This window comes from Gossypium arboreum, chromosome 7 (genome assembly GCF_025698485.1).
Source record: "Gossypium arboreum isolate Shixiya-1 chromosome 7, ASM2569848v2, whole genome shotgun sequence".
In the NCBI taxonomy this organism is placed as follows: domain Eukaryota; kingdom Viridiplantae; phylum Streptophyta; class Magnoliopsida; order Malvales; family Malvaceae; genus Gossypium; species Gossypium arboreum.
The window spans coordinates 73,332,511-73,352,346 of record NC_069076.1 but is presented as its reverse complement, the minus strand read 5'-3'; the positions used below and the strand labels follow the sequence as shown (position 1 = coordinate 73,352,346).

At 34.1% G+C, this 19,836-nt stretch overlaps 1 protein-coding gene and 1 non-coding gene across 2 annotated transcripts; one reads left to right on the top strand and one right to left on the bottom strand.

Moving 5' to 3' along the window:
- Positions 1–2,397: 2,397 nt before the first annotated feature.
- LOC108483273 (protein CURVATURE THYLAKOID 1A, chloroplastic-like) lies at positions 2,398–3,942 on the top strand. Its single transcript, XM_017786563.2, has 5 exons — positions 2,398–2,670; positions 2,953–3,041; positions 3,128–3,235; positions 3,360–3,431; positions 3,647–3,942. Exons 1-5 carry the CDS (start codon positions 2,517–2,519, stop codon positions 3,710–3,712), a joined length of 489 nt encoding a protein of 162 aa, XP_017642052.1. The 5' UTR covers positions 2,398–2,516; the 3' UTR covers positions 3,713–3,942.
- A 14,027-nt stretch (positions 3,943–17,969) lies between these two features.
- LOC128295846 (small nucleolar RNA R71) lies at positions 17,970–18,076 on the bottom strand. Its single transcript, XR_008286395.1, has one exon. It is a non-coding gene; the product is annotated as a small nucleolar RNA R71 (small nucleolar RNA).
- Positions 18,077–19,836: the final 1,760 nt, after the last annotated feature.

The window sequence follows — 19,836 nt, the reverse complement described above, 5'->3', positions numbered from 1 at the left end:
CGTGTGGAACGTTCCCAGGGGCCCACTTCTTCTTTCTCCTCATTATTATTTGTAGCCTCCCCTCCAGCTTTTTTTACGCTTCTTTCCCTATCTATTTCCATGTCCTGCCATTTATCTGTATCTGACTCCTCTCTAATCCACTTGCTTACTACTTGTCCTCCTCGTCTTGGCACAGCACGTAATGTCAAATCCCATCCAAATTCTATATGCTGATTCCCCATTCTTAATCTGACCTCGCAATAATTTTCACCATGACCAAGTCGCCCACAAATAAAACAAAAAAGTGACAACCTTTCATACTGGAATAAAACATAAATGAATCTGTTCTGCCCAATGCCTATTCGTTTCTTCCTTTTAAGTGGTAAACGAACATCAATTATAACCCTAACTCTCATGAATTTACTAACCCCTCTTGTCACCAATGATGAATCGTATTCCACAAATTTACCAACAAAATCTCCAATTTGACTTGCTGTTTCCTCTGATGTGTAACCAATAGGTAAATTATGTACCTGAACCCAAAAGACTGTATGCCAAAGGGGAACTGAATTAGGGTCTTCACCCTCTACCAATTTGTGAAAGATAATAAGATGACGATTAAAAAACCATGGTAGACCATGCAAGACTCGATTCAAATCAATTTCACTATAAAATTTGAATAAAATCCTCTTATCCTCCATCTCAGTAATGGTCACCCCTCTCAATGGGTGCCATAAATCGGCCAAAGTATTTTTTAATGCAGGAAAATTCACAATACTATCAAGAAGAACTCTCCTACCAGCACGCTTTATACAACTGCTCCACAGCGAGATCTTCTCCCAAAACCAAATAGGGATCTTCCTCTTCATCTATAATATTGAGATTAGCAAGATTTGTATCCACCAGATCAATATTAGCCATGTCGTACCTCAAGGAAACAACAAGATCCAAACCCTAAAGAATACTATTCGTGCTAGAAAGTAGACCAAAGAAAACCCTAATTCGTGCTACAAGGCAGACTAAGACTTAAGTACGAATTGAATAATTTTCGGTCTAGTTTTAAAAACCTTAATTAGATAGAGTATAAAAAAATTTCAAAAAAAAATAATTGTTTCATATAATTACTTTTACGAATTCAAATCCACCAAATGAACTTACTACTACTTACAACTTTGGTAGAGATCAAATATGTTCAAGTTAGCTCAAAAGCTCTTTGACGACTTCCAAGATGCTTACTCTGTTTGCAATCAACATTATCCCCATCAAACTCTAAAACTCAACATGTTTCTCACTTTCCATATTAAACACCACCACCAACCAAAATAAAACGTCCATCCAATTTTGATTCTCTGTTTTCGTCATTTACGAAATTCGATAACTTTTTTCAAAGAAATGGAGAGATAATACCCATATCTTGAAGCAACTTTAAGAATTTCTTTGATTTATCCACATCTCTTTTGCCTTTTAATTAATTTATAAGAAAATTAAACTTTTCTCACTTGGTACAACTTAACAAAATATAAAACCTTTTGAAAGGTTTATTATTATTTTTTTAACTTGAACATGTCATCAATAACTTTTAAACATTAGCCAAACGACAAAAGTTTTGAAAATCTAGTCCAGAAATTGAAAGCACGAGCTACACTAAACTATATAAAATAACTTTATCGATTTCATATTCCATGGAGATGTTTAACTTTTTCTCTCTCTAATACTTATCAATATATTTTGTGTTCATTTCTTTCTAAATCATTTGATATACTTTTTCCTTTTTTTGTATTTTTAGTTTTAATAAAGATGTTTTGGTTTTTTTATTTATAATTTATTTATGCTTTTTAAAATTTTTAAATTATTTTATCCAAAAAGAGTTTTTAATTTTTTTCTTTCTTTTCAACTTTTAGAATTAGAACTAAACTGAAAAATTTTATAAATGATCAAGGTTAAATCTATTGAATTTTTAGAATTAGATCTAAATGATAAATTTTGTATACATTGAAGGATAAATTTGTTAAATTTTTAAATTTAAGATCAAATTGATAAAATGTAAACGTTGAAAAGCTAAACTTGTTATTGGGTCAATAAAAAAAATCATTTCAGTTTTCTGTTAAGTATTTAATTGTAGGTGACTAAAATTTTAAATTTTAAAAACGTTAGTAATGAAGTTGAAAGTTTTTGAAGTTAGGTGATAAACATATAACCTATGCAAAGGTTTGGTTACCATCCAAGTAGTTTACCAAAAAAATAAAAAAGAACACGAACCAAAACATTACAAGACAAGACAACATGCCATGTGGAACTGCCCATGGTATCCAAAACGCCATGTGAGATAGCGAAACATGTGGATTGCAGATAGGGAATAGACCAATCAGAATCCCAACCTTATCCACGTGTCCCCAAATCACGCATCCAAGCCCAGCATCAAAACCAATTACAAAGAGAGCCATGCACCCACTGTAAGGATAGGATTTTGTTGTAGCATTCGAGCGGCCATAAATCCGGCTCCGACCCACCCAAAGTAGCTTGATTTTATTTGATATATGGTGACCGCCGCAGCATCCTCCATGGCGGCCACCGCCATTTTGGTTCCACGTGTCCACACTGCCGTTAGGATCACCTACTGCTCCGCCTTACCGTCTCTCCCTCCTCGCGTTTCCAGCTCTTCTTTTTCCTCTTCCGTTAAGCTAAGTCCAGGTACAGCTCTTATACATGGCCTTTTTAACACTCACTTCCAACATCACCTGCGAAATGTAATCACTAGTTCCAAGATTTCTTTTCTTATTTATTAACTTAAATTTTGAATGTATTGAAATTAAATTGCATTTTTTATGATAGTAAAAATATAATTTTATGGATTAAATAATTTATATTATCATGGGTTCGGCCCTGCCACCCGGATTCGCCACTGCATATGCAGGTTCTTAATTATGGGTTAGGATGATTTAATCTATGTCCATTTTTTGGCATCTAAAACAGAATCCCGGAGGTTTTCTCAGCTGCTGACAAAAGCCTCAGAGGAGACCGCTGTCGATGCTGGGGAGTTTTTCACTGACTTGAAGGAAAAGGTGAGGACATTGTCTTATACTATTATGTCTTGTAGATGATGGAGTTGTCTGCAACTGACATGGTTTCCTTCCCTTGTTTTTACTAGTGGGATAAAGTTGAGAGCAAGTCCACAGTTATTCTTTATGGTGGTGGGGCAATCGTTGCTGTTTGGTTATCATCTATTTTTGTTGGTGCTATCAACTCCGTCCCCTTGGTAATTCAACTCTCAACACTACACTTTCTGCTATCTGTATTCGTAATTAGATTGGCTAACAACACATCTTCCCTTTCGATTAAATCACTGATCCAAAACGAAATGATTTTCTGTGTTTTACCAGCTTCCAAAGATAATGGAGTTGGTTGGACTTGGATATACAGGATGGTTTGTCTACAGATACCTTCTTTTCAAGGTAGGGTTTATTAAACTGTGTAGCCCCATCAATCTTAGTACTGCCTAATGTTGTCCTCTTTCAGTGCTTATGTTATAGATGGTATTTAACTTAAAAACAATGGCTTCACTTACAGATTATTAATGTTTCTAAGACTAGTTAGGGTAAATAAATCATATGTACGCATTCCGCGCTAATCAAGAACCATGTGTTAACAACAAAGCTTATTTCCTCAGTCAAGCAGGAAGGAACTAGCTACGGATATTGAGTCACTGAAGAAGAAGATTGCTGAAACTGAATAGATGCACACAAAGATTGGCATGCCTTCATTTTATTTTTGGTCCCTTTGTACCCTGTAAAACAGACATGTGTATCATATCATGTAATTGTAGGATTGCCTTGTATATGTAATCCATGCCGAACTTTTTGTTTGCCCTGTTCTTAGAGTGATACTAGTCCATTTTTATGTGTATGTTCATGGGGGTATAATTTCCATCCCTCTATCTATAAATGCATCTTTAATCTGTATGAAGTATAGCTTGTTTCTTCCATTGAAATGACTCTGATTCATTTCCTTTCCCAATGGAGGGCAGCCTAATCATTCAGCAAAATGCGTTCAAATCTAATATCACAAACTGTATAAAACTTTTGGTTCTTATCCCCATTAAAGACAGTCTTCGACCATGAAAGACTCAAAGGTTTTGCAAAAGAATTCATGTAATTAAATGCTTAATCCCTTGTCCCCACTGAATGTGTAGTTTGCCTTTACATTTGCTAACGAACTCCTTTGTTAGCTTTGAGCTTTTCGCAAAAGTCAACTGCAAAACTAACACAACCCTTTTCCTTCATCCCCCACCAAAGCAGTAAAACGAGGTCTTTCAACATGATAAGAATACATGAATGAAAAAATCTAAAAATTATCATCATAAAAAGCAAACCTTACTCGATAATATAATACCTGTGTAGATCCCATTTGTGAATTATCAAAGTCAAGCATGCAAATGGTGATTAAACTTTTGTTGGATAATAGAAAAATAGAAACATTAATGGGGATATATATAGTGAAGGAATTCCACAAGGCTAGATTTTGTCTCCGGCCGGGGAGGTGGAACAGAGATGAATCTAGCCGTTGTGGGATAGTTTTTTAACAAGTATGGATAGTTTAGTAGTGTATCAAAATTTCTCCTTAATCTTTAGTAGAAAAAAAATTGATTTCTTTTTAATCGAAGAGAGAGAAGAAAAAAGAAGTTACAATCATCAATCTAGAATATGTTAAGCCATTACAATCATCTTTTAAGACCCTTCAAATAGAATCAGGTGGAGCGGCACGAAGATTTGTCCCAAAGTTAGCCAAGCTGTGGGCTACCTGGTTTCCCAGTTCCAAATAGCTCGAATAATAGCATTCGGAGTCTGTTCATTGTCCAGATTTTTCATCGCGAGACATCACTGAAAAATTCAACAAGGTTTGAACAGCCTGTATATCCAAGTGGTGTAAGCAAATTAAAGTCCCAACCGTTAAGCCAAATAAGGACAACCACGCAGATTCATGACCATCAAGTTTTCAGCAACCTGAAACAAACAAATATTGCATATAAAAAAGTACCCAGCTTATAAATTGCCAAAAACTAGCTAGTTACAAGCAGAAGAAACCGGCTTAAATGAATTAAAGAAGAAAGCAGGCAATGTGTGTATATATATATATACATATATAATGATCAAGGACAGCAAGCTTTTGAGGACAAAAGTGAGAAGGAAGAGTTGTCAATGCACATCCTTGCATTTGAAGCCTCTTGAGGAACAAATTTAAACTTTCCTTCCTGTTTCACATGATTCACATGAACCAGTCTTATATTAACCAAGTTCCAGTAATACTTAATGACGGAGAGAAAATTAATAGAAAAAAGGTGATAAACTTAGAAGGAGCAAAAGGAGCTCCCTTCACCTCAATACCGAAAAAGAAGGCAAATCACGTCTCCCAGGTCATGCAAACCCTAGCCCACGCAGTAATTGACGCAGGGTGGCGCAGCTAGGGATATCCATGAGCTAGCAGCCGTAGGAATTGTGCCATCACCTCCTTTCAGTGTTGAAGTGTTGGGAGCTCCTTTGGACGCTACATCAACCCAATTTAATTATCCATACACATTAGGTTCCTCAACCCCAGCCCTTTTATAGGTACTTTGATCCAGCTCTAGTGTTTATGTATCTGATAAAGTATAATCAGGACTAATAAATTTTAAAGATCATGAGGATCTCCAGGTGAGATTTTCTTTATCAGAGTTGCTGAAACGTTGCAACTTATTCCAAACATTACACTTTTTTCTTTTTTTCTTTTTTTGGAAAGAAACTGAAATTACAAATTCTGCATTCCGCCTATGGAACATCATCAATATTTTAGATTTATTTTGGGTTAAAATCATATTTATTCCATAAACTTTGTATTTTTTCAAACTTTGTCTCAACACATTTTTGTCCACATTAGAACTTGATTGTTGTTCTAAATTTAATCCCTAAATTTAGATTACATGCAAATTTAAATATATATATCATCTAAAAGGTACAAAATATTATTAAAAAGAACTAAAGGAATTTAAAAATATATTTTGCCAAGATAAATACGATTTTGATTGTATTGTTAATAAGATAAATATTTTGATAGATTGAGTGACTGTTAATAAAAATTGTTTTTTAATTGTGTTGTTAATAAGATCAATATGATTTAAGTTTGAAAAACCATATAAATTAACCAGTGATTTTTTTTACGGTGAAATCCACATATTTAAATTTATTTAAAATTTGGTTATATACTAATTAAATAATTGTAATAAGAAGATTATTGTGATTTTTTCCGAAAATTAGTTGATGTGATATTTTGTAGTACATAGTATATTAAGCATATAAATTTAAGTAAAAATTAAAACAATTGCAAAATTAGATATTTAATTAATAAGGTGTTACAACGAATAACAAACTTATTTTTGTTCTTCCTCTTCAACATATGCAAGGATTGTTATATCAAAAATTATTATAAAAATTATTATTTTCAATATATTATAATGAGTTTATAAATTAAATTTTAAGTATGATTATCATTTTATTATATTACTGAACATTGTCAATGTATCGATGAAAAAGAAATGTACATTAAGATTTTAATATTACCAAAGAATGTAATATATATCTTTTTAGAAAAAATGGTTTTATTTTATTGAAAAATTTATGAAAGAAATAGAAAATATTTCCTAATTTTAAGATACAATTAAAATTTCAATCACTAACTGTGAAGTAATTTATCTTTAAAGTCTTACCTCTTGTGGTTTACGGCTAGGGTTGTGAGTGGATGTAATATCTTGATTTTGGGCCTTGTCGGAATGGTGGTTTCGAGACCACAAATTCGAGATAGAAATAATTATTTTATAATTATTTTGAGGTCTATGATATGATTGCATGATTGTGTGAAAATTTCGTAAAGAAATTCTATGCATAAAGTGCTTAATTTGAAATTAGGGACTAAATTGAATAAATTGCAAAACTTGTGTTCTAGAAGCATTTTGCACAAAATTGAATTAGATTATTAATTAGAGGTCCTTAAAGAGTAATTTGACCAATTTCTAAAAAAATTTGGACAAAAATGGGCTAGGAAGGGTAAAAATTTAAAGAATAGTAAAAAGGGCATTTTGGTCATTTAGCGGTAAAATGAATTAAAAGACAAATTTTAAAACCCAAATGTGTCCATCTTCAACCCCATCGCCGAATATAGCAAGGAGAAACCATGGCTAGGGTTTTTCAAGCTTCCAATCTCGATTGTAAGTCCTTTCTAGCCTCGTTTTTAATGTTCTTTACGTTTTTGGAGTCCCGGTAACTTGATTTAGCTTATTCTAGCAATAATTCATGCTAGGGTTCATATTTGGAAAAATACCCATAGGTTAAATGTGTTTATTTTAATGTTTTATGGTAGAATATAAAGCTTGAAATTGTATTAAACAATTTTTGCTAAGTGATTTTATGTAAAAACGAGTAAAACGACATAATCGGTAAAAATACCTAATGTCCATAAGTACATGTTAGAGTGAGAATTTGATGTTGCTATAGAAGGGAAAAATGGTCAGCATGTCATAAAACATAAGAAAATAGGCTGAAGTTTAATTTACGAGCTTTGGGGAAAAAGTGTAAATATGCAAAAGTTTAGGGGTAAAATTGTAATTTTTATAAAATATGATTTTGGGTCAATTTGAATAATGTAAGTCCTAATTAGACTATATTTTAAATGATAGAGCAAGGAAAACTAAAATTCGGGCTAAAATGGGGAAAATACCAAGTTGTGGACGAAATGGTAAAAGTAGCCATTTTCGCATACGAGGTATGTTCATATGTAAATGTTGGTAACATAGTTATTATTTTAAATGTTTTAATGTTATTTAAATGATATGATAATTATTATGAAATATTATACTTGTGATAATTGTTTGATAATATGTCAAATTATGTGATATACTTGGAAAATGTGAAATACTACCGAGTATCAGATATCGGCATTCCGTAGAAGATGGTTGAGACACATGATTGGGAAAAGGTCCGTTGAACCTTAGGAATGGATTAGGATACAAGTGACATGTCACTGGGATATTTGGGCATCCGAACTCGTTGAGTTGAGTCCGAGTTCACTTATGGATGCGAAGGTCTGAACTCATTGAGTTGAGTCCGAGTTCGTGAGATGTAACTAGGCATCCGAACTCGTTGAGTTGAGTCCAAGTTCACTTATGGATGCGAACACCTGAGCTCGTTGAGTTGAGTCCGAGTTCGCTTATGGGCAGGTTACATGGTAGCTTGGCTACATATGTGGCACTTATGTGCAAACTTTCCATGTATCCGAATTATATTCCGATGTGTTCAACGGGTAAAGTTCTACTCAAATGGAGGAATACTCGAGATGAAAGGGACGTATTGGTAAGTGTTGTGAAATGGATACTTTGAACAGGTATGTCCTTAACCCTCGGGTTGAAAACTCAATATAACAACAATATGGTAAGATGATAAATGAAAATATGATATGAATGCCTTGGTGATGATTATGCAAATGATGTTTTATGTTTGCTTATATGGTTATGTTACCTGCTATTTGCATGTGAATTTACTAAGAATTTATGCTTGCTCCCTCCTTTTCATTCCTTGTAGTTTTGACAAGCCAGCTCGAAAATCGGGAGCGGTCGGAGGCTTGCTCACACTATCCGTATACCATCTTGGCATAATGGCTTGTATATTTTGAGTATGGCATGTATAGCATTATAGTCATTTTGTATATATGGTCTTATGATATGGTTATTGAGTGGTATGGAAATGCTTGGTAATGACTAGCCATTGGAATGGCTAATCATGATCATATTTGGTGTTATGTATGTCAAATTGCTAGCTAATCCATGGAAACCATGAAATAGATAAAATTTACCATAAAATAGATTCAGATAGCAGTAGTGACGTGAACTTGAAAAATCACTAAAAATAGTAGAAATGGAATTAAATAATGAATAAGTTATGGAATCGAAGCTTGATGAGTATATTTTCATATGGAAGAATCGAAACAGCTGAATGAGTTATATTTTATGAGATATTTAAGTTTTGGTGGAATAGGTTCAGAGCGATCTTTGAATCCCCTATTCTTATTTTAAAAATTCACCATCAATTGTAAAAAAACAATTAGGAGTTGTGCCTTACATGTATGAAATCCTTATTGAGTCTAGTTTTATGAGGAACAAACAGCATAGTCATTGAAACTCTGTACAGGGAGATATCTGATTCGTAATACACAGAAGTCAGAGTAGTCGAACCCTGAAATAGGGGAGATTTTAACTAATAAATTGTACTAATTGGCTTGACCAAAAATTATATAAAAAAAATTAGTAAATAGATATATGAGTCTAGTTTCAGGAAAAATTTACGGATCTTAATTTCAAGTTTTGGAACTCGAGATATGAATTTTTAAGAGACTATGACGTAGATTGCCAGCTTGACTGGAAATTTTAAAAATAAATTGTTTGAGCTATTTAAGTAATGAATTAAGCCTGTTAACACCTCGTGTTCGACTCCAGTGACGGTCTCGAGTATGGGGCGTTACAGTGGAAGCTCGTCTTGCTGATGTGTAAGGTTTTGTATTGCTTTATAAAGTTGCTAGCAAAAGGTATTGTTTTGTCTGATTGGTTCTATCGTTCTCAGTTTTATTGGGGATGGATGACACATTGCAAGGTTTGTCTTTGCACGAGAAAGAGGATGTTGAACTGGTGCTTGATGAGGATATTCAAAGTGGAGGATGAAATCAACTTTTGGAGTTGCAGATGATACAAACAAAGGTAAGGAAAGGGCAATGAAGGATGTTAGGGATATGGGCTTGGATGTTGTTGAGGTCCTTTTAGATGATCCAAAAGTTGGGGTAGTTGATATTGGTTCGGGCATGGACGTAGGTTGTAGGAGTACAGGTATATCTAACTCAAAAGAAATGATTTGTCTAGTGGAAGGCAATATTAGAAGTCAGGAATCTGATTTAGTTAGAGGTGACTGTTGGGAATCAACTCTGGAAGTTGACGAAGAATTGAAACGGGTTTTTTTTGCAAGAAAAAAAAGGACTAAACAAGAAAATTCAGTCTATGTATGAAATCCAAACGTCAAAGGAGAGAAAGAAGAGGGACAGAGCTTTGCATAAGGAAAAAGCAAAGGAGTCTCGTAAGGAAGATGAGAGGATTGTAAACGTATCCCTTTCTGATTCAGATATCAGCAACAGAATGAGGGTGATTCTTAGGGAAGCAAATAACACTCAGGCAATCGAAAAGAAATTGGGGTTCAGTGTTCATGGTAATGAAGAAGATGTAATCAAAGAAATTATGAGAGCAGAGATGCAATAACTAAATGTCGAAGTCTTAGTGAGAGAAGTGATTAGGTTTCAGAGATAAATTTAGGGAGATGAATATTTTAACCAGTATTTGGTGTAGGTGAAGGAAGGCGATTCAGGAGATGTTTGGAAATTTGTGCAACAAAGGAGATTCAAAACTGTTAACTTCTAAGAAATGTCGATGTTTGGAGAAAAATTATTGGAAAATGTTATGGATGATTGATCAGCTTTTTTGAATGATTTAGAGCTTTTGAGATTGGTTTGGAATTTTCAAGGTATGGTTATCGTTATTTTGTACTTGGTTCCACATGGTTTTTTTTATTGGCAATAATTGAATTGGAAGTATGTTTTGTATACAAGAATTGGGGGTTGTTGTTAAGTAAAGTAGGATTATTTATAAGTAAAATGTTTGTTATGATGTTGTTTTACTAGTTGGAGATTTTTTTGTTGAATTTGTTTGAACAGGAGATTTTTTTTAGGCTTCTCTTTTGTTAGCCTTCTACTCATGTCTGTTTTATGTTTGTGTGAGGGTTTGCATTCGTGGTTTGAGTTGGATTGAATGGTGGAGTTGGTCGATGAATTGTTGTGTGGGTGGAGGAGGGCTTTGTTTTAGTTTGGGAGCCTTATCCTATGGGTTGGATCCAATTTAATGTTGTAGGGGTTGATTTGAATGTGATTATGGTTTATGGTGGAGTGCTTTGGGACAATAATGGGTTGATTTTCGGCTTTATTTTCTGGCTGATTTACTATGGAGGAGTTGGAAAGGGTTGTTCTTTTGGTAGTTAAGAGGTTGCTGTGTTGGTTTTTGTGGTGTTTTGGAAGGAGCTGGTCTTTTTATTTTTGGGTATGCAATTCAACTACTATTTTTGGATTGATTGAATATTGGCGTCTTCGGTCGTGGTTGTTTAGGCAATTGTTCGTGATTTTGAAAGGATGTTTATAACAAATGGCTGAAGTTCGATTTGAAGTCACATGTCGTGGTATGAATGGAATAGCAGGTGTCTTGGTTTTAGCAAGTTTTGTCGAGGTATACTTTTTTTTGAGTATATAGGTATCTTAATTTGATGTTTGTTGTTATGCTTTATTTTGGCATTATTTGGATGATGTAGGTTTTTTGTTGATTTGGTATGGGTTGGGTGTTCCCAACGCCTTTTTCTTGTAATCAATTGACTGAGCAAAAAAAAAAAAAATCAACTATGATCTTTACTTTGTGGGTAAGTTTCTGGGAGAAAGGGTGGTTAAATTAAATGCCATGGAACATAATCTCCTTGAGCTATGGGGCTCGTTGAAAGGGGCCACTATTAAACTAATGGGGAGAGTGGCTTGTATTTGATTCAATTTTATCATACCATTTATTTGAATAAGATGATTTTTTTGGGGCCCTGGACATTTAATAATTGTATTCTGGTTGTTCATCAACTTAAAAAAGGTAAGGATCCTGAGGAGATTAATTTTTCTTTTGTCGATTTTTGGGTGTAAGTGCACGATTTACCCCTTGGATTAGCTTTTAAAGGTCTGGCTAAGAGTTTAAGGAATACTATGGAGATGTTTCCGGATTATGATGCATTAGGGCACCTGGTTATTTGAATAAGTTTATGCATATCTGGGTTCGTTTGCATATTGTTGAACCCTAGATTCTTAAGAAGAGGATTCGGTGACAAGGGTAAGACTTTTTAGAGGTCACTTTTATCAGTGTTGTTGAAACGTTGCAAGTTATTTCGAAACGTTGCACATTTTCCTTTTTTTGGAAAGAAACTATAATTATAAATTTCGCATTCCACGTATGGGTCATCATCAATATTATAGATTTATTTTGGTATAAAACCATTTTTAGTCCATAAATTTTGTATTTTTTCCAACTTCGTCTCTAAACTTTTTTTGTCCACATTGGTCCTAGAACTTGATAATTTTTCTTAATTTCATCCCTAAACTTGGATTCCATGCAAATTCAAATATATATCATCTAAAAAAGTGAAAAAAAATTTAAAAAAATTAAAGGAGTTTAAAAAAAATATTTTTTTAAATTCAAGTCGTTACATGACACAATATCAAAACATGACATCATCATACCTCAAACAAAATCCATATTCATGGACCAAATTTAAAAAAATTGTTGAGTTTCAAGAATAACATGGACAAAAACAAAGGTTCAATTACCAATTTGGGTAAAGTTGGCAAGTCAATGGACAAAATGTTACTTTATCCCATTTATTTAAGAATATTTGGTGCACCATTGATTTATAAGCCTCATGCATCGTCAGTGAATGACAACATGAGACATCATCATTTAATAAAAAAAATTGAGGACTTATAAATAAATACTAATACTTTTATTTAAAAAATATTAATTAATTATTTTATGTATAAAATAACTAGTTTTTTTACCTGTAAGGTACACAAGTTTTGATATTTATAAAATTATAGTGTATTTAATTGTATATATTTTAAATTTTTATATTTAATTGTGTAATATTTTAATAGTGTGCTAATTAAACTATGTCGTCAATTTGATTGTTTGTACCAATTACATATGATATATTTTTAGTTGTATAACGCTTTTATATCCAAATTGGTTTTTTTTTATTGTATCTATAAATGTAGAGTGTGTCTCGCATATCTGGACATTTTGTAGGAACTTGCCGTAACTAGAATTGAAGCACAGGCGATGTCCTGACAAGGAAGCATGAGACATCACTACAATGCGACAAGGATGTCCTGATGAGGAAGCATAGGAAGTCACGACGACATGACGTATTTTCCAACCAACGCAACTGCATTTTTACAACCAAGCAAGACTTTTTCTTCAACTCGAACTTTGATTACTCCTGATAAGTTTTAGTCAAATTAATCATATATTTTTAACCTATAAATAGAGCTATTATAATTCTAATAGAGGGGAATAGAACATAACATTAGAGAGAAAATCAAGAGAGAGTTTTAGAAAGTTTTAAGGGAATTTTATATTTGTAGCCAGAGAAAGCCTTGTCTTCGGAGTTAGGGCTTGTTTTAAATATCTCCATATTGTACTCTTTAATTATTTGCTCATTAGTGAAGTATTTTTTGCTTGTGGTTTTTTATCCTCTTGATTGGAGGAGTTTTTCCACGTAAATTTTTGTACCCAATTTTCTCTATTCCTTTTTTTCTCGTTGTTTATACGGGTTGATTCCCAACAAACTGGGATTAGAGCTTGGTAAGGATTCTGTAATCAACCCATCCAGAGATGACAAAAATGAGACTCGATATCGAGAAGTTCGACAGGATCACCAATTTCATTTTATGGAAACTACGGATGACTGCAATACTGGTTCATAATGGCTTAAAAAAAGGTCATTACAGGGCAAAAACTTGCAGATACTGATCAGTCGAAATAGGATAAGCTTGATGAGAAGGCTTTTTCTGTATTCAATTGTGCATCACAAACAATATGTTGCAGGAGCTGCTTATGGAGAAAACAACATCCACCTAATTGAAGAAGTTAGAAGCCATTTACATGAAAAAGTCTCTAACAAATCGGTTGGAGTTGAAACAACACCTATACATGTTTCATATGGTCGAAGGTGTGTCCATTAGGGCTCACATCAGTGAATTTGTTACTATCTTGAATGACCTGAAGACTGTCAAGGCTAATATAGATAATGAAGATCAGACTATAATATTATTGTGCTATGTACCCCATTCATATAAGACTATCAAGGAGACCCTGATTTATGGTAGAAATAAACTTTCGTTCCAGGATGTGAAGGAAAACTTGTTTATCAAAGACAAAATTGACAATGAGTTAGGTTCGAATAGTAAGTCAAATAGGCAAGTCTCGATTTTGGTTGCGAGAACAGATCGAAGTTGAGGAATCAAGACAAGACATGTGACTACTATAAGAAGTTAGGTCATATTAAGGCAAAATGTTATAAGCTGCAAAATAAGAACAGAAAGGTTGCTAAGAGTAACGAGAAAGAAAACAGAAAGCCGAGGTAGTTGATGCTAGTGTAGCCGAGGACATGGGTGATGGTTGGTTGTTGGTGTCTACAACTAAAAGGGCTACGCTTACGTCCAAGTGGATCTTGGATTCAGGGTGTTCTTACCATATGTGTCCCAACAAGGACTAGTTCTCCACATATACTCTAGTTGAAGGTGGAGTTGTGCTAATAGGGAATAATTCACCTTGTAAGATAATCGGTATTGGTACCATTTAGAATAGGATGCACGACAGGATCATCATAACACTGTCAGGTGCCAGACATGTGCTTGATATAAAGAAAAACCTCATCTCCTTAGGTATGTTAGACTCGAATGATTGTAAAATCACCATTGAGTCAAACGACATTAAGGTATCTCGTGGAGCTCTCATTTTGTTGAAAAGCCAGAAAATCAACAATCTATATATTCTGTAGAGTTCAATAGTAACTAGTGCAACAATAATTTCCTCGTCTATTACGGAGTTGGAGTAAACTTGGTTGTGGCGTATATGACTTGGTCATATGAGCGAGAAAGGTATGACTGTTTTGAAAAAGGGTCTTTCACTTTCTAGGTCCAATCAACATTTGGACATGGTTAGTATCCTGCAAAGGTCAAGTTACGGCTGTAATGGGGCCTGACAAAGAAGCCATGTTAAATACAAGTTAAGGTGGAGATTTTTTGAGTGTGCCTTACATTTCAGGACATTTTACAGGAGCTTGACGCAACTAGAATCGAGGCAGAGGCGACATCCCGATGAAGAAGCATGGGACGTCACTACGACACAACGGTGATGTCCTGACGAGGAAGCATAGGACGTCACTATGACGCAACGTATTTTTCAAGCAATGCAGTCGTGTTTTTACAGCCAAGTAGGACTCTTTCTTTCACTCAAACTCTGATTACTCGAAAGAAGTTTATTTTTAGCCTATAAATAGAGCCATTATAATTCTAATAGAGGACATAAGACGACATTAGAGAGAAAATCAAGAGAGAGTTTTAAAGAGCTTTAAGGGAATTTTTTGTTTTTAGCCAGAGAAAGCTTTGTCTCCAGAGTTAGGGTTTGTTTTGTATTTCTCCATCTTGTACTCTTTGATTGTTTGCTCATTACTGAAGTCTCATTTGCCCGTGGTTTTTTATCTTATTGATTGGAGGACTTTTTCTATGTAAATTTATGTGCTTAAATTTTTTTATTCCTTCTTTCTCATTGTTTATATTGGTCAATCCCGAACAATAAATCTATTAAAATATATTGTTTCAAGTATTTTAAAAGACATGATACAAAAATATTAAAGACATTGTACAAAAATATTAAATGACAATATTAAAATATTTTTCTTTTTAAATAGTTGAATTTTTAGATATTTTAATTGTATTAAGGAATTCGAAAGTAATTTAGTTTCGATTTAAAATTTTAGATTAATAGTATTTATCGGGTTAATAAACATATTTTCTCACTTGGTATCTAATTTTTTTGTTCAATTTGATACCTCTGTATTGCTTTGAATATATGTACATAAGTTGAGTGTGTTAATAATTTTTTTAATTGTATTGTTAATAATTCTCAATGTATGATTATCTGTGGATTATTTCAAAACATTTTTGATAAGAATTATAAGTTGAGAAGAATGAATTTTAGTTGTGAGTGAGGATTTTGCTTGAGGACAAGCAAATGATTAAGTGTGGGGATATTTGATAAACCATAATATATACATATTTTTACCCCACGCTTGGCATATTTTTGGATGATTTATCATAAGATTTAATGAATTTGACGCTCCTAAATATTTAATTTCATGTTTTATACTCAGGAGAGCTTAGGAAAGCGAAAAGAGCAAGAAACAACAGAAAAAATTGGCCTAATTCAGTGTTTCACACAACCTAGGCACTCCCACACAAGTAATCCACATGTTCATGTGTGACACACGGGCTGGCCACATGCCGTGTGCACATTAAAACACGCCAGAATTGCACACGGCCAGAGTACCTTTACATGGGCGTGGCACACGGTTGTGTCTCTGTCGAGCCCAAGTCTAATTCTATTCGAAAAAGGTTAATTTTGGACAATTTTGGGCATTCAAAAGTCTATATAAACACCCTAGAAGAGGATCAAAGGGGACACTGGGGCATATAGAAGGCAGAAAATACTCGAAGATAGCCATTGGAATCAGCTCGGAAGCAGGATTTACTTCAAGGCTGAAGATCTCCATTCAATTTCTACCGAAGTTTTTTGGGTTTCTTTATGTTTTGCTGTTTTCCCAATTTTGAGATGTTTTCCACCATCATTATGAACTAAATTCCCTAAATACCTAGGGAAGATGAAACTTAAGACGAATCTATTATCTTTTGAATTATATGATATATATTTGTTCTTATTCTTAATTATGAGTTTTCATCCTTGCTTTAATATTCCAGGATATTAATTTAGGTTTTGATGTGCTTATCCAGTGGAGCAAAAGTCTCTGTTTAAGAGTAGATCTTCCATAATTAAGCGGAGTTGCATGCAATCCTAGAGATAGGATGACATAAATCTACCGGATTAGAGTCAAATCTAATAAGAGAATCCATAGATCGAGTTAATACGACAATAGGGGTTTTAATTAGAAAGAGATTTCAATTAACCAACCTAGAGTCAGTTGTTTTTAATCTCGAGAGAGATATTAACATAAGCTAGGGATTTCTATAGATTAAGTCAAGTAAATAAATCATCTAATTTAGAAGTAATAAGTGAAGTTTAGGTGGATTCTTCCTTGGGTATTGTCTTCTCCATCAGTTCTCCAAAAGTATTTTCCAACTTTTATCTCTATCGTATTTTTAGTTAATTAAATAGTTAATTCTAGCTTAAAAACACCCCTTTAATTCTTAGGCTAGATAATAAAAAGATAGTAATTACTGGTACTTTTAGTCCTTGTGGATACGATATTTCCGGTCTCACCATAACTATACTACTGTTCGATAGGTGCGCTTGCCTTAATCGAATTTTTAGTCAGTTTAGTGACCATCAAATTTTTGGCGCCGTTGTTAGGGACTAAGATATTAGGAACGCTTGATTTTTATTACTTTAGCCATTTTTATTTTTATTGCAATTTTTTTTGTTTTTATTTTAATTTACTAATTTTTCTTTTATTTGCTTCTGGCAGGTTCTTATAGTTTATGACTAGAAGAAACCAGTCAGGACCCTTACTTTTTGACAGCGAAATTGAAAGCATAGCTTGTAGAAATCATAGAGAAATAAGGTAAAGTTTACAGTATATAGAGGAAGAGCACGAGGACGACACCAACATTACCGAGGAGATGGCTGAAAATCATAATAACCCGCTACCTTCTGTAGTTGCCGCAAATCCAGTGAATCAAAATCTTGCTCCTCGTACTATGTATGACTATGCTAAGCCTAATTTAGCAAGGGCTGAGTTGAGTATTGTTAGACCTGCAATTGCTGCAAATAATTTTGAACTAAAACCTAACGCTATACAAATGATTCAACAGTTTGTTCAGTTTGATGGTTTGCAAGATAAAGATCCAAATACTCATTTGGCCAACTTCTTAGAGTTCTGTGATACCTTCAAAATAAATGGCGTTTCTGATGATGCCATTCGTCTTCGGTTATTTCCCTTTTCATTATGGAATAAGGCTAAACAGTGGTTAAACTCGTTACCACAGGGGTTAATCACTACTTGGGAACAAATGACCGAAAAGTTTTTGCTTAAATATTTTTTCCAGCTAAAACGGCTAAATTAAGGAATGATATCTCTTCTTTTGTGCAGATGGATTTAAAAACACTTTATGATGCATGGCAGAGATACAAGGATTTATTGAGAAGGTGCCCTCACCATGGGTTACCTTTATGGTTACAGGTTCAGACCTTTTATAATGGTGTGAACCCCTCAACAAGGCAACTGATTGATACAGCTGCCGATGGAACTTTGAACAACAAAACACCTGATGAGGCTTATGAATTTATTGAAAAGATGTCACTAAAAAACTATCAGTGGTGAATCATGAGAACGAAGCTGACAAAAGTAGTCAGTATTTTCAACCTCGACACGGTCACTCTGCTATCTAACCCAGTAGAACTATTGAATAAAAAGATTGATGGTTTGTATAATTCTACTCAGGTACATCCAGTGATGAGGTGTGATTCAAATAGAGGAGGGATGCATAACACAGATTATCCATCCTTCAACCCCAGCACTGAGGGAGAACAAGTCCACTATATAGGTAACAATTCTAGACCTCAGAATAACCCTTATAGTAAACTTACAATGCAGGCTGGAAGAACCATCCCAAATTCTCGTGGAGCGGTCAAGGGAATCAAAGACCACAACACCCTCAAGGTTTTCAACAACTACCTTACCAACAGGAGAAAAGGCCGAACCCTGAGGAGATGCTTACAAAATTTATCTCGGTGTCAGAAACTCGTTTTTAGAATACCGAGACAGCACTTAAAAATTAGCAAGCGTCGATTCAAGGGCTCGAAACTCAAATAGGTCAGCTTTCGAAGTTGATCTTTGAACGACCGCAAGGAAGCTTGCCCAGTAATACAGAAACTAACCCAAGGGAGCAACTCTATGCCATCATTGTACGTGACAAAGAAAGGTTAACTGAACCTAAATCTGAAACGAGGTAAGAAGCTGTGGTAAGCAATGGTAAGGTTGAGGTGAGTCATGGTACATAAAAATCGGTAAGCAAAGAATATAGACCTCGTGTTCCATACCCCAATGCGACAAGGAAAGACCATACAGACGAACAGTTCAGTAAATTTCTTAAACTACTTAAAAAATTACATATTAACTTATCATTTATTGGATCTCTTTCGCAGATGCCAAACGCAGTTAAATTTTTAAATGAGCTTTTAACAAACAAACAGAAGTTAGATGAGTCATCGCATGTGGAGTTAAATGTAGTTTGCTCAGATATTTTGCAAAACAAGCTACCCAACAAACTGAAAGATCTAGGGAGTTTTACAATTCCTTGTTTAATTGGTAGTTTGAATGTTAATAATGCTTTAGCTGATTTAGGGGAAAGTATTAACGTCACGTCCTACAAGATTTTAAGCAGCTAGGACTAGGGAAACCCAAACAAACTAGGATAAGCATACAATTAGCTAATAAAACTATTAGATTTCCTAAGGGTATCGTTGAAGATGTGCTTGTTAAAATTGACAAATTTATATTCCTAGTCGATTTCGTTGTCTTAGACATAGATGAGGACAATGACAAATTTAGCAACTGCTAGATCTATCATTGATGTTGGAAAAGGTGAAACTCACACTTCGTGTAGGAGATGACACAATTATTCTCCAAACTCGTGATTCTATTAAAATGTCTAGTGATAGATATGATATTACAAGTCATTTTGATGTGAGTAACATTACAACTCAACTCTTTGTGTAGGAAATTCCTCGCAAATACGTGATGGAGCCATAGTCAAACTCATTCAATACCAATAGGACATCTCTTGAAGAACGAAGATTACAGATTGAGGAACTAGATAAATGGCTGACACAAGTTAAGAAGAAATCGAGAGTACAAAGGGAGCCAAAGCTAATCCATGACAAGCCTACAGATGAAACGAATCAATTTAAGGTTGGGGACAAGG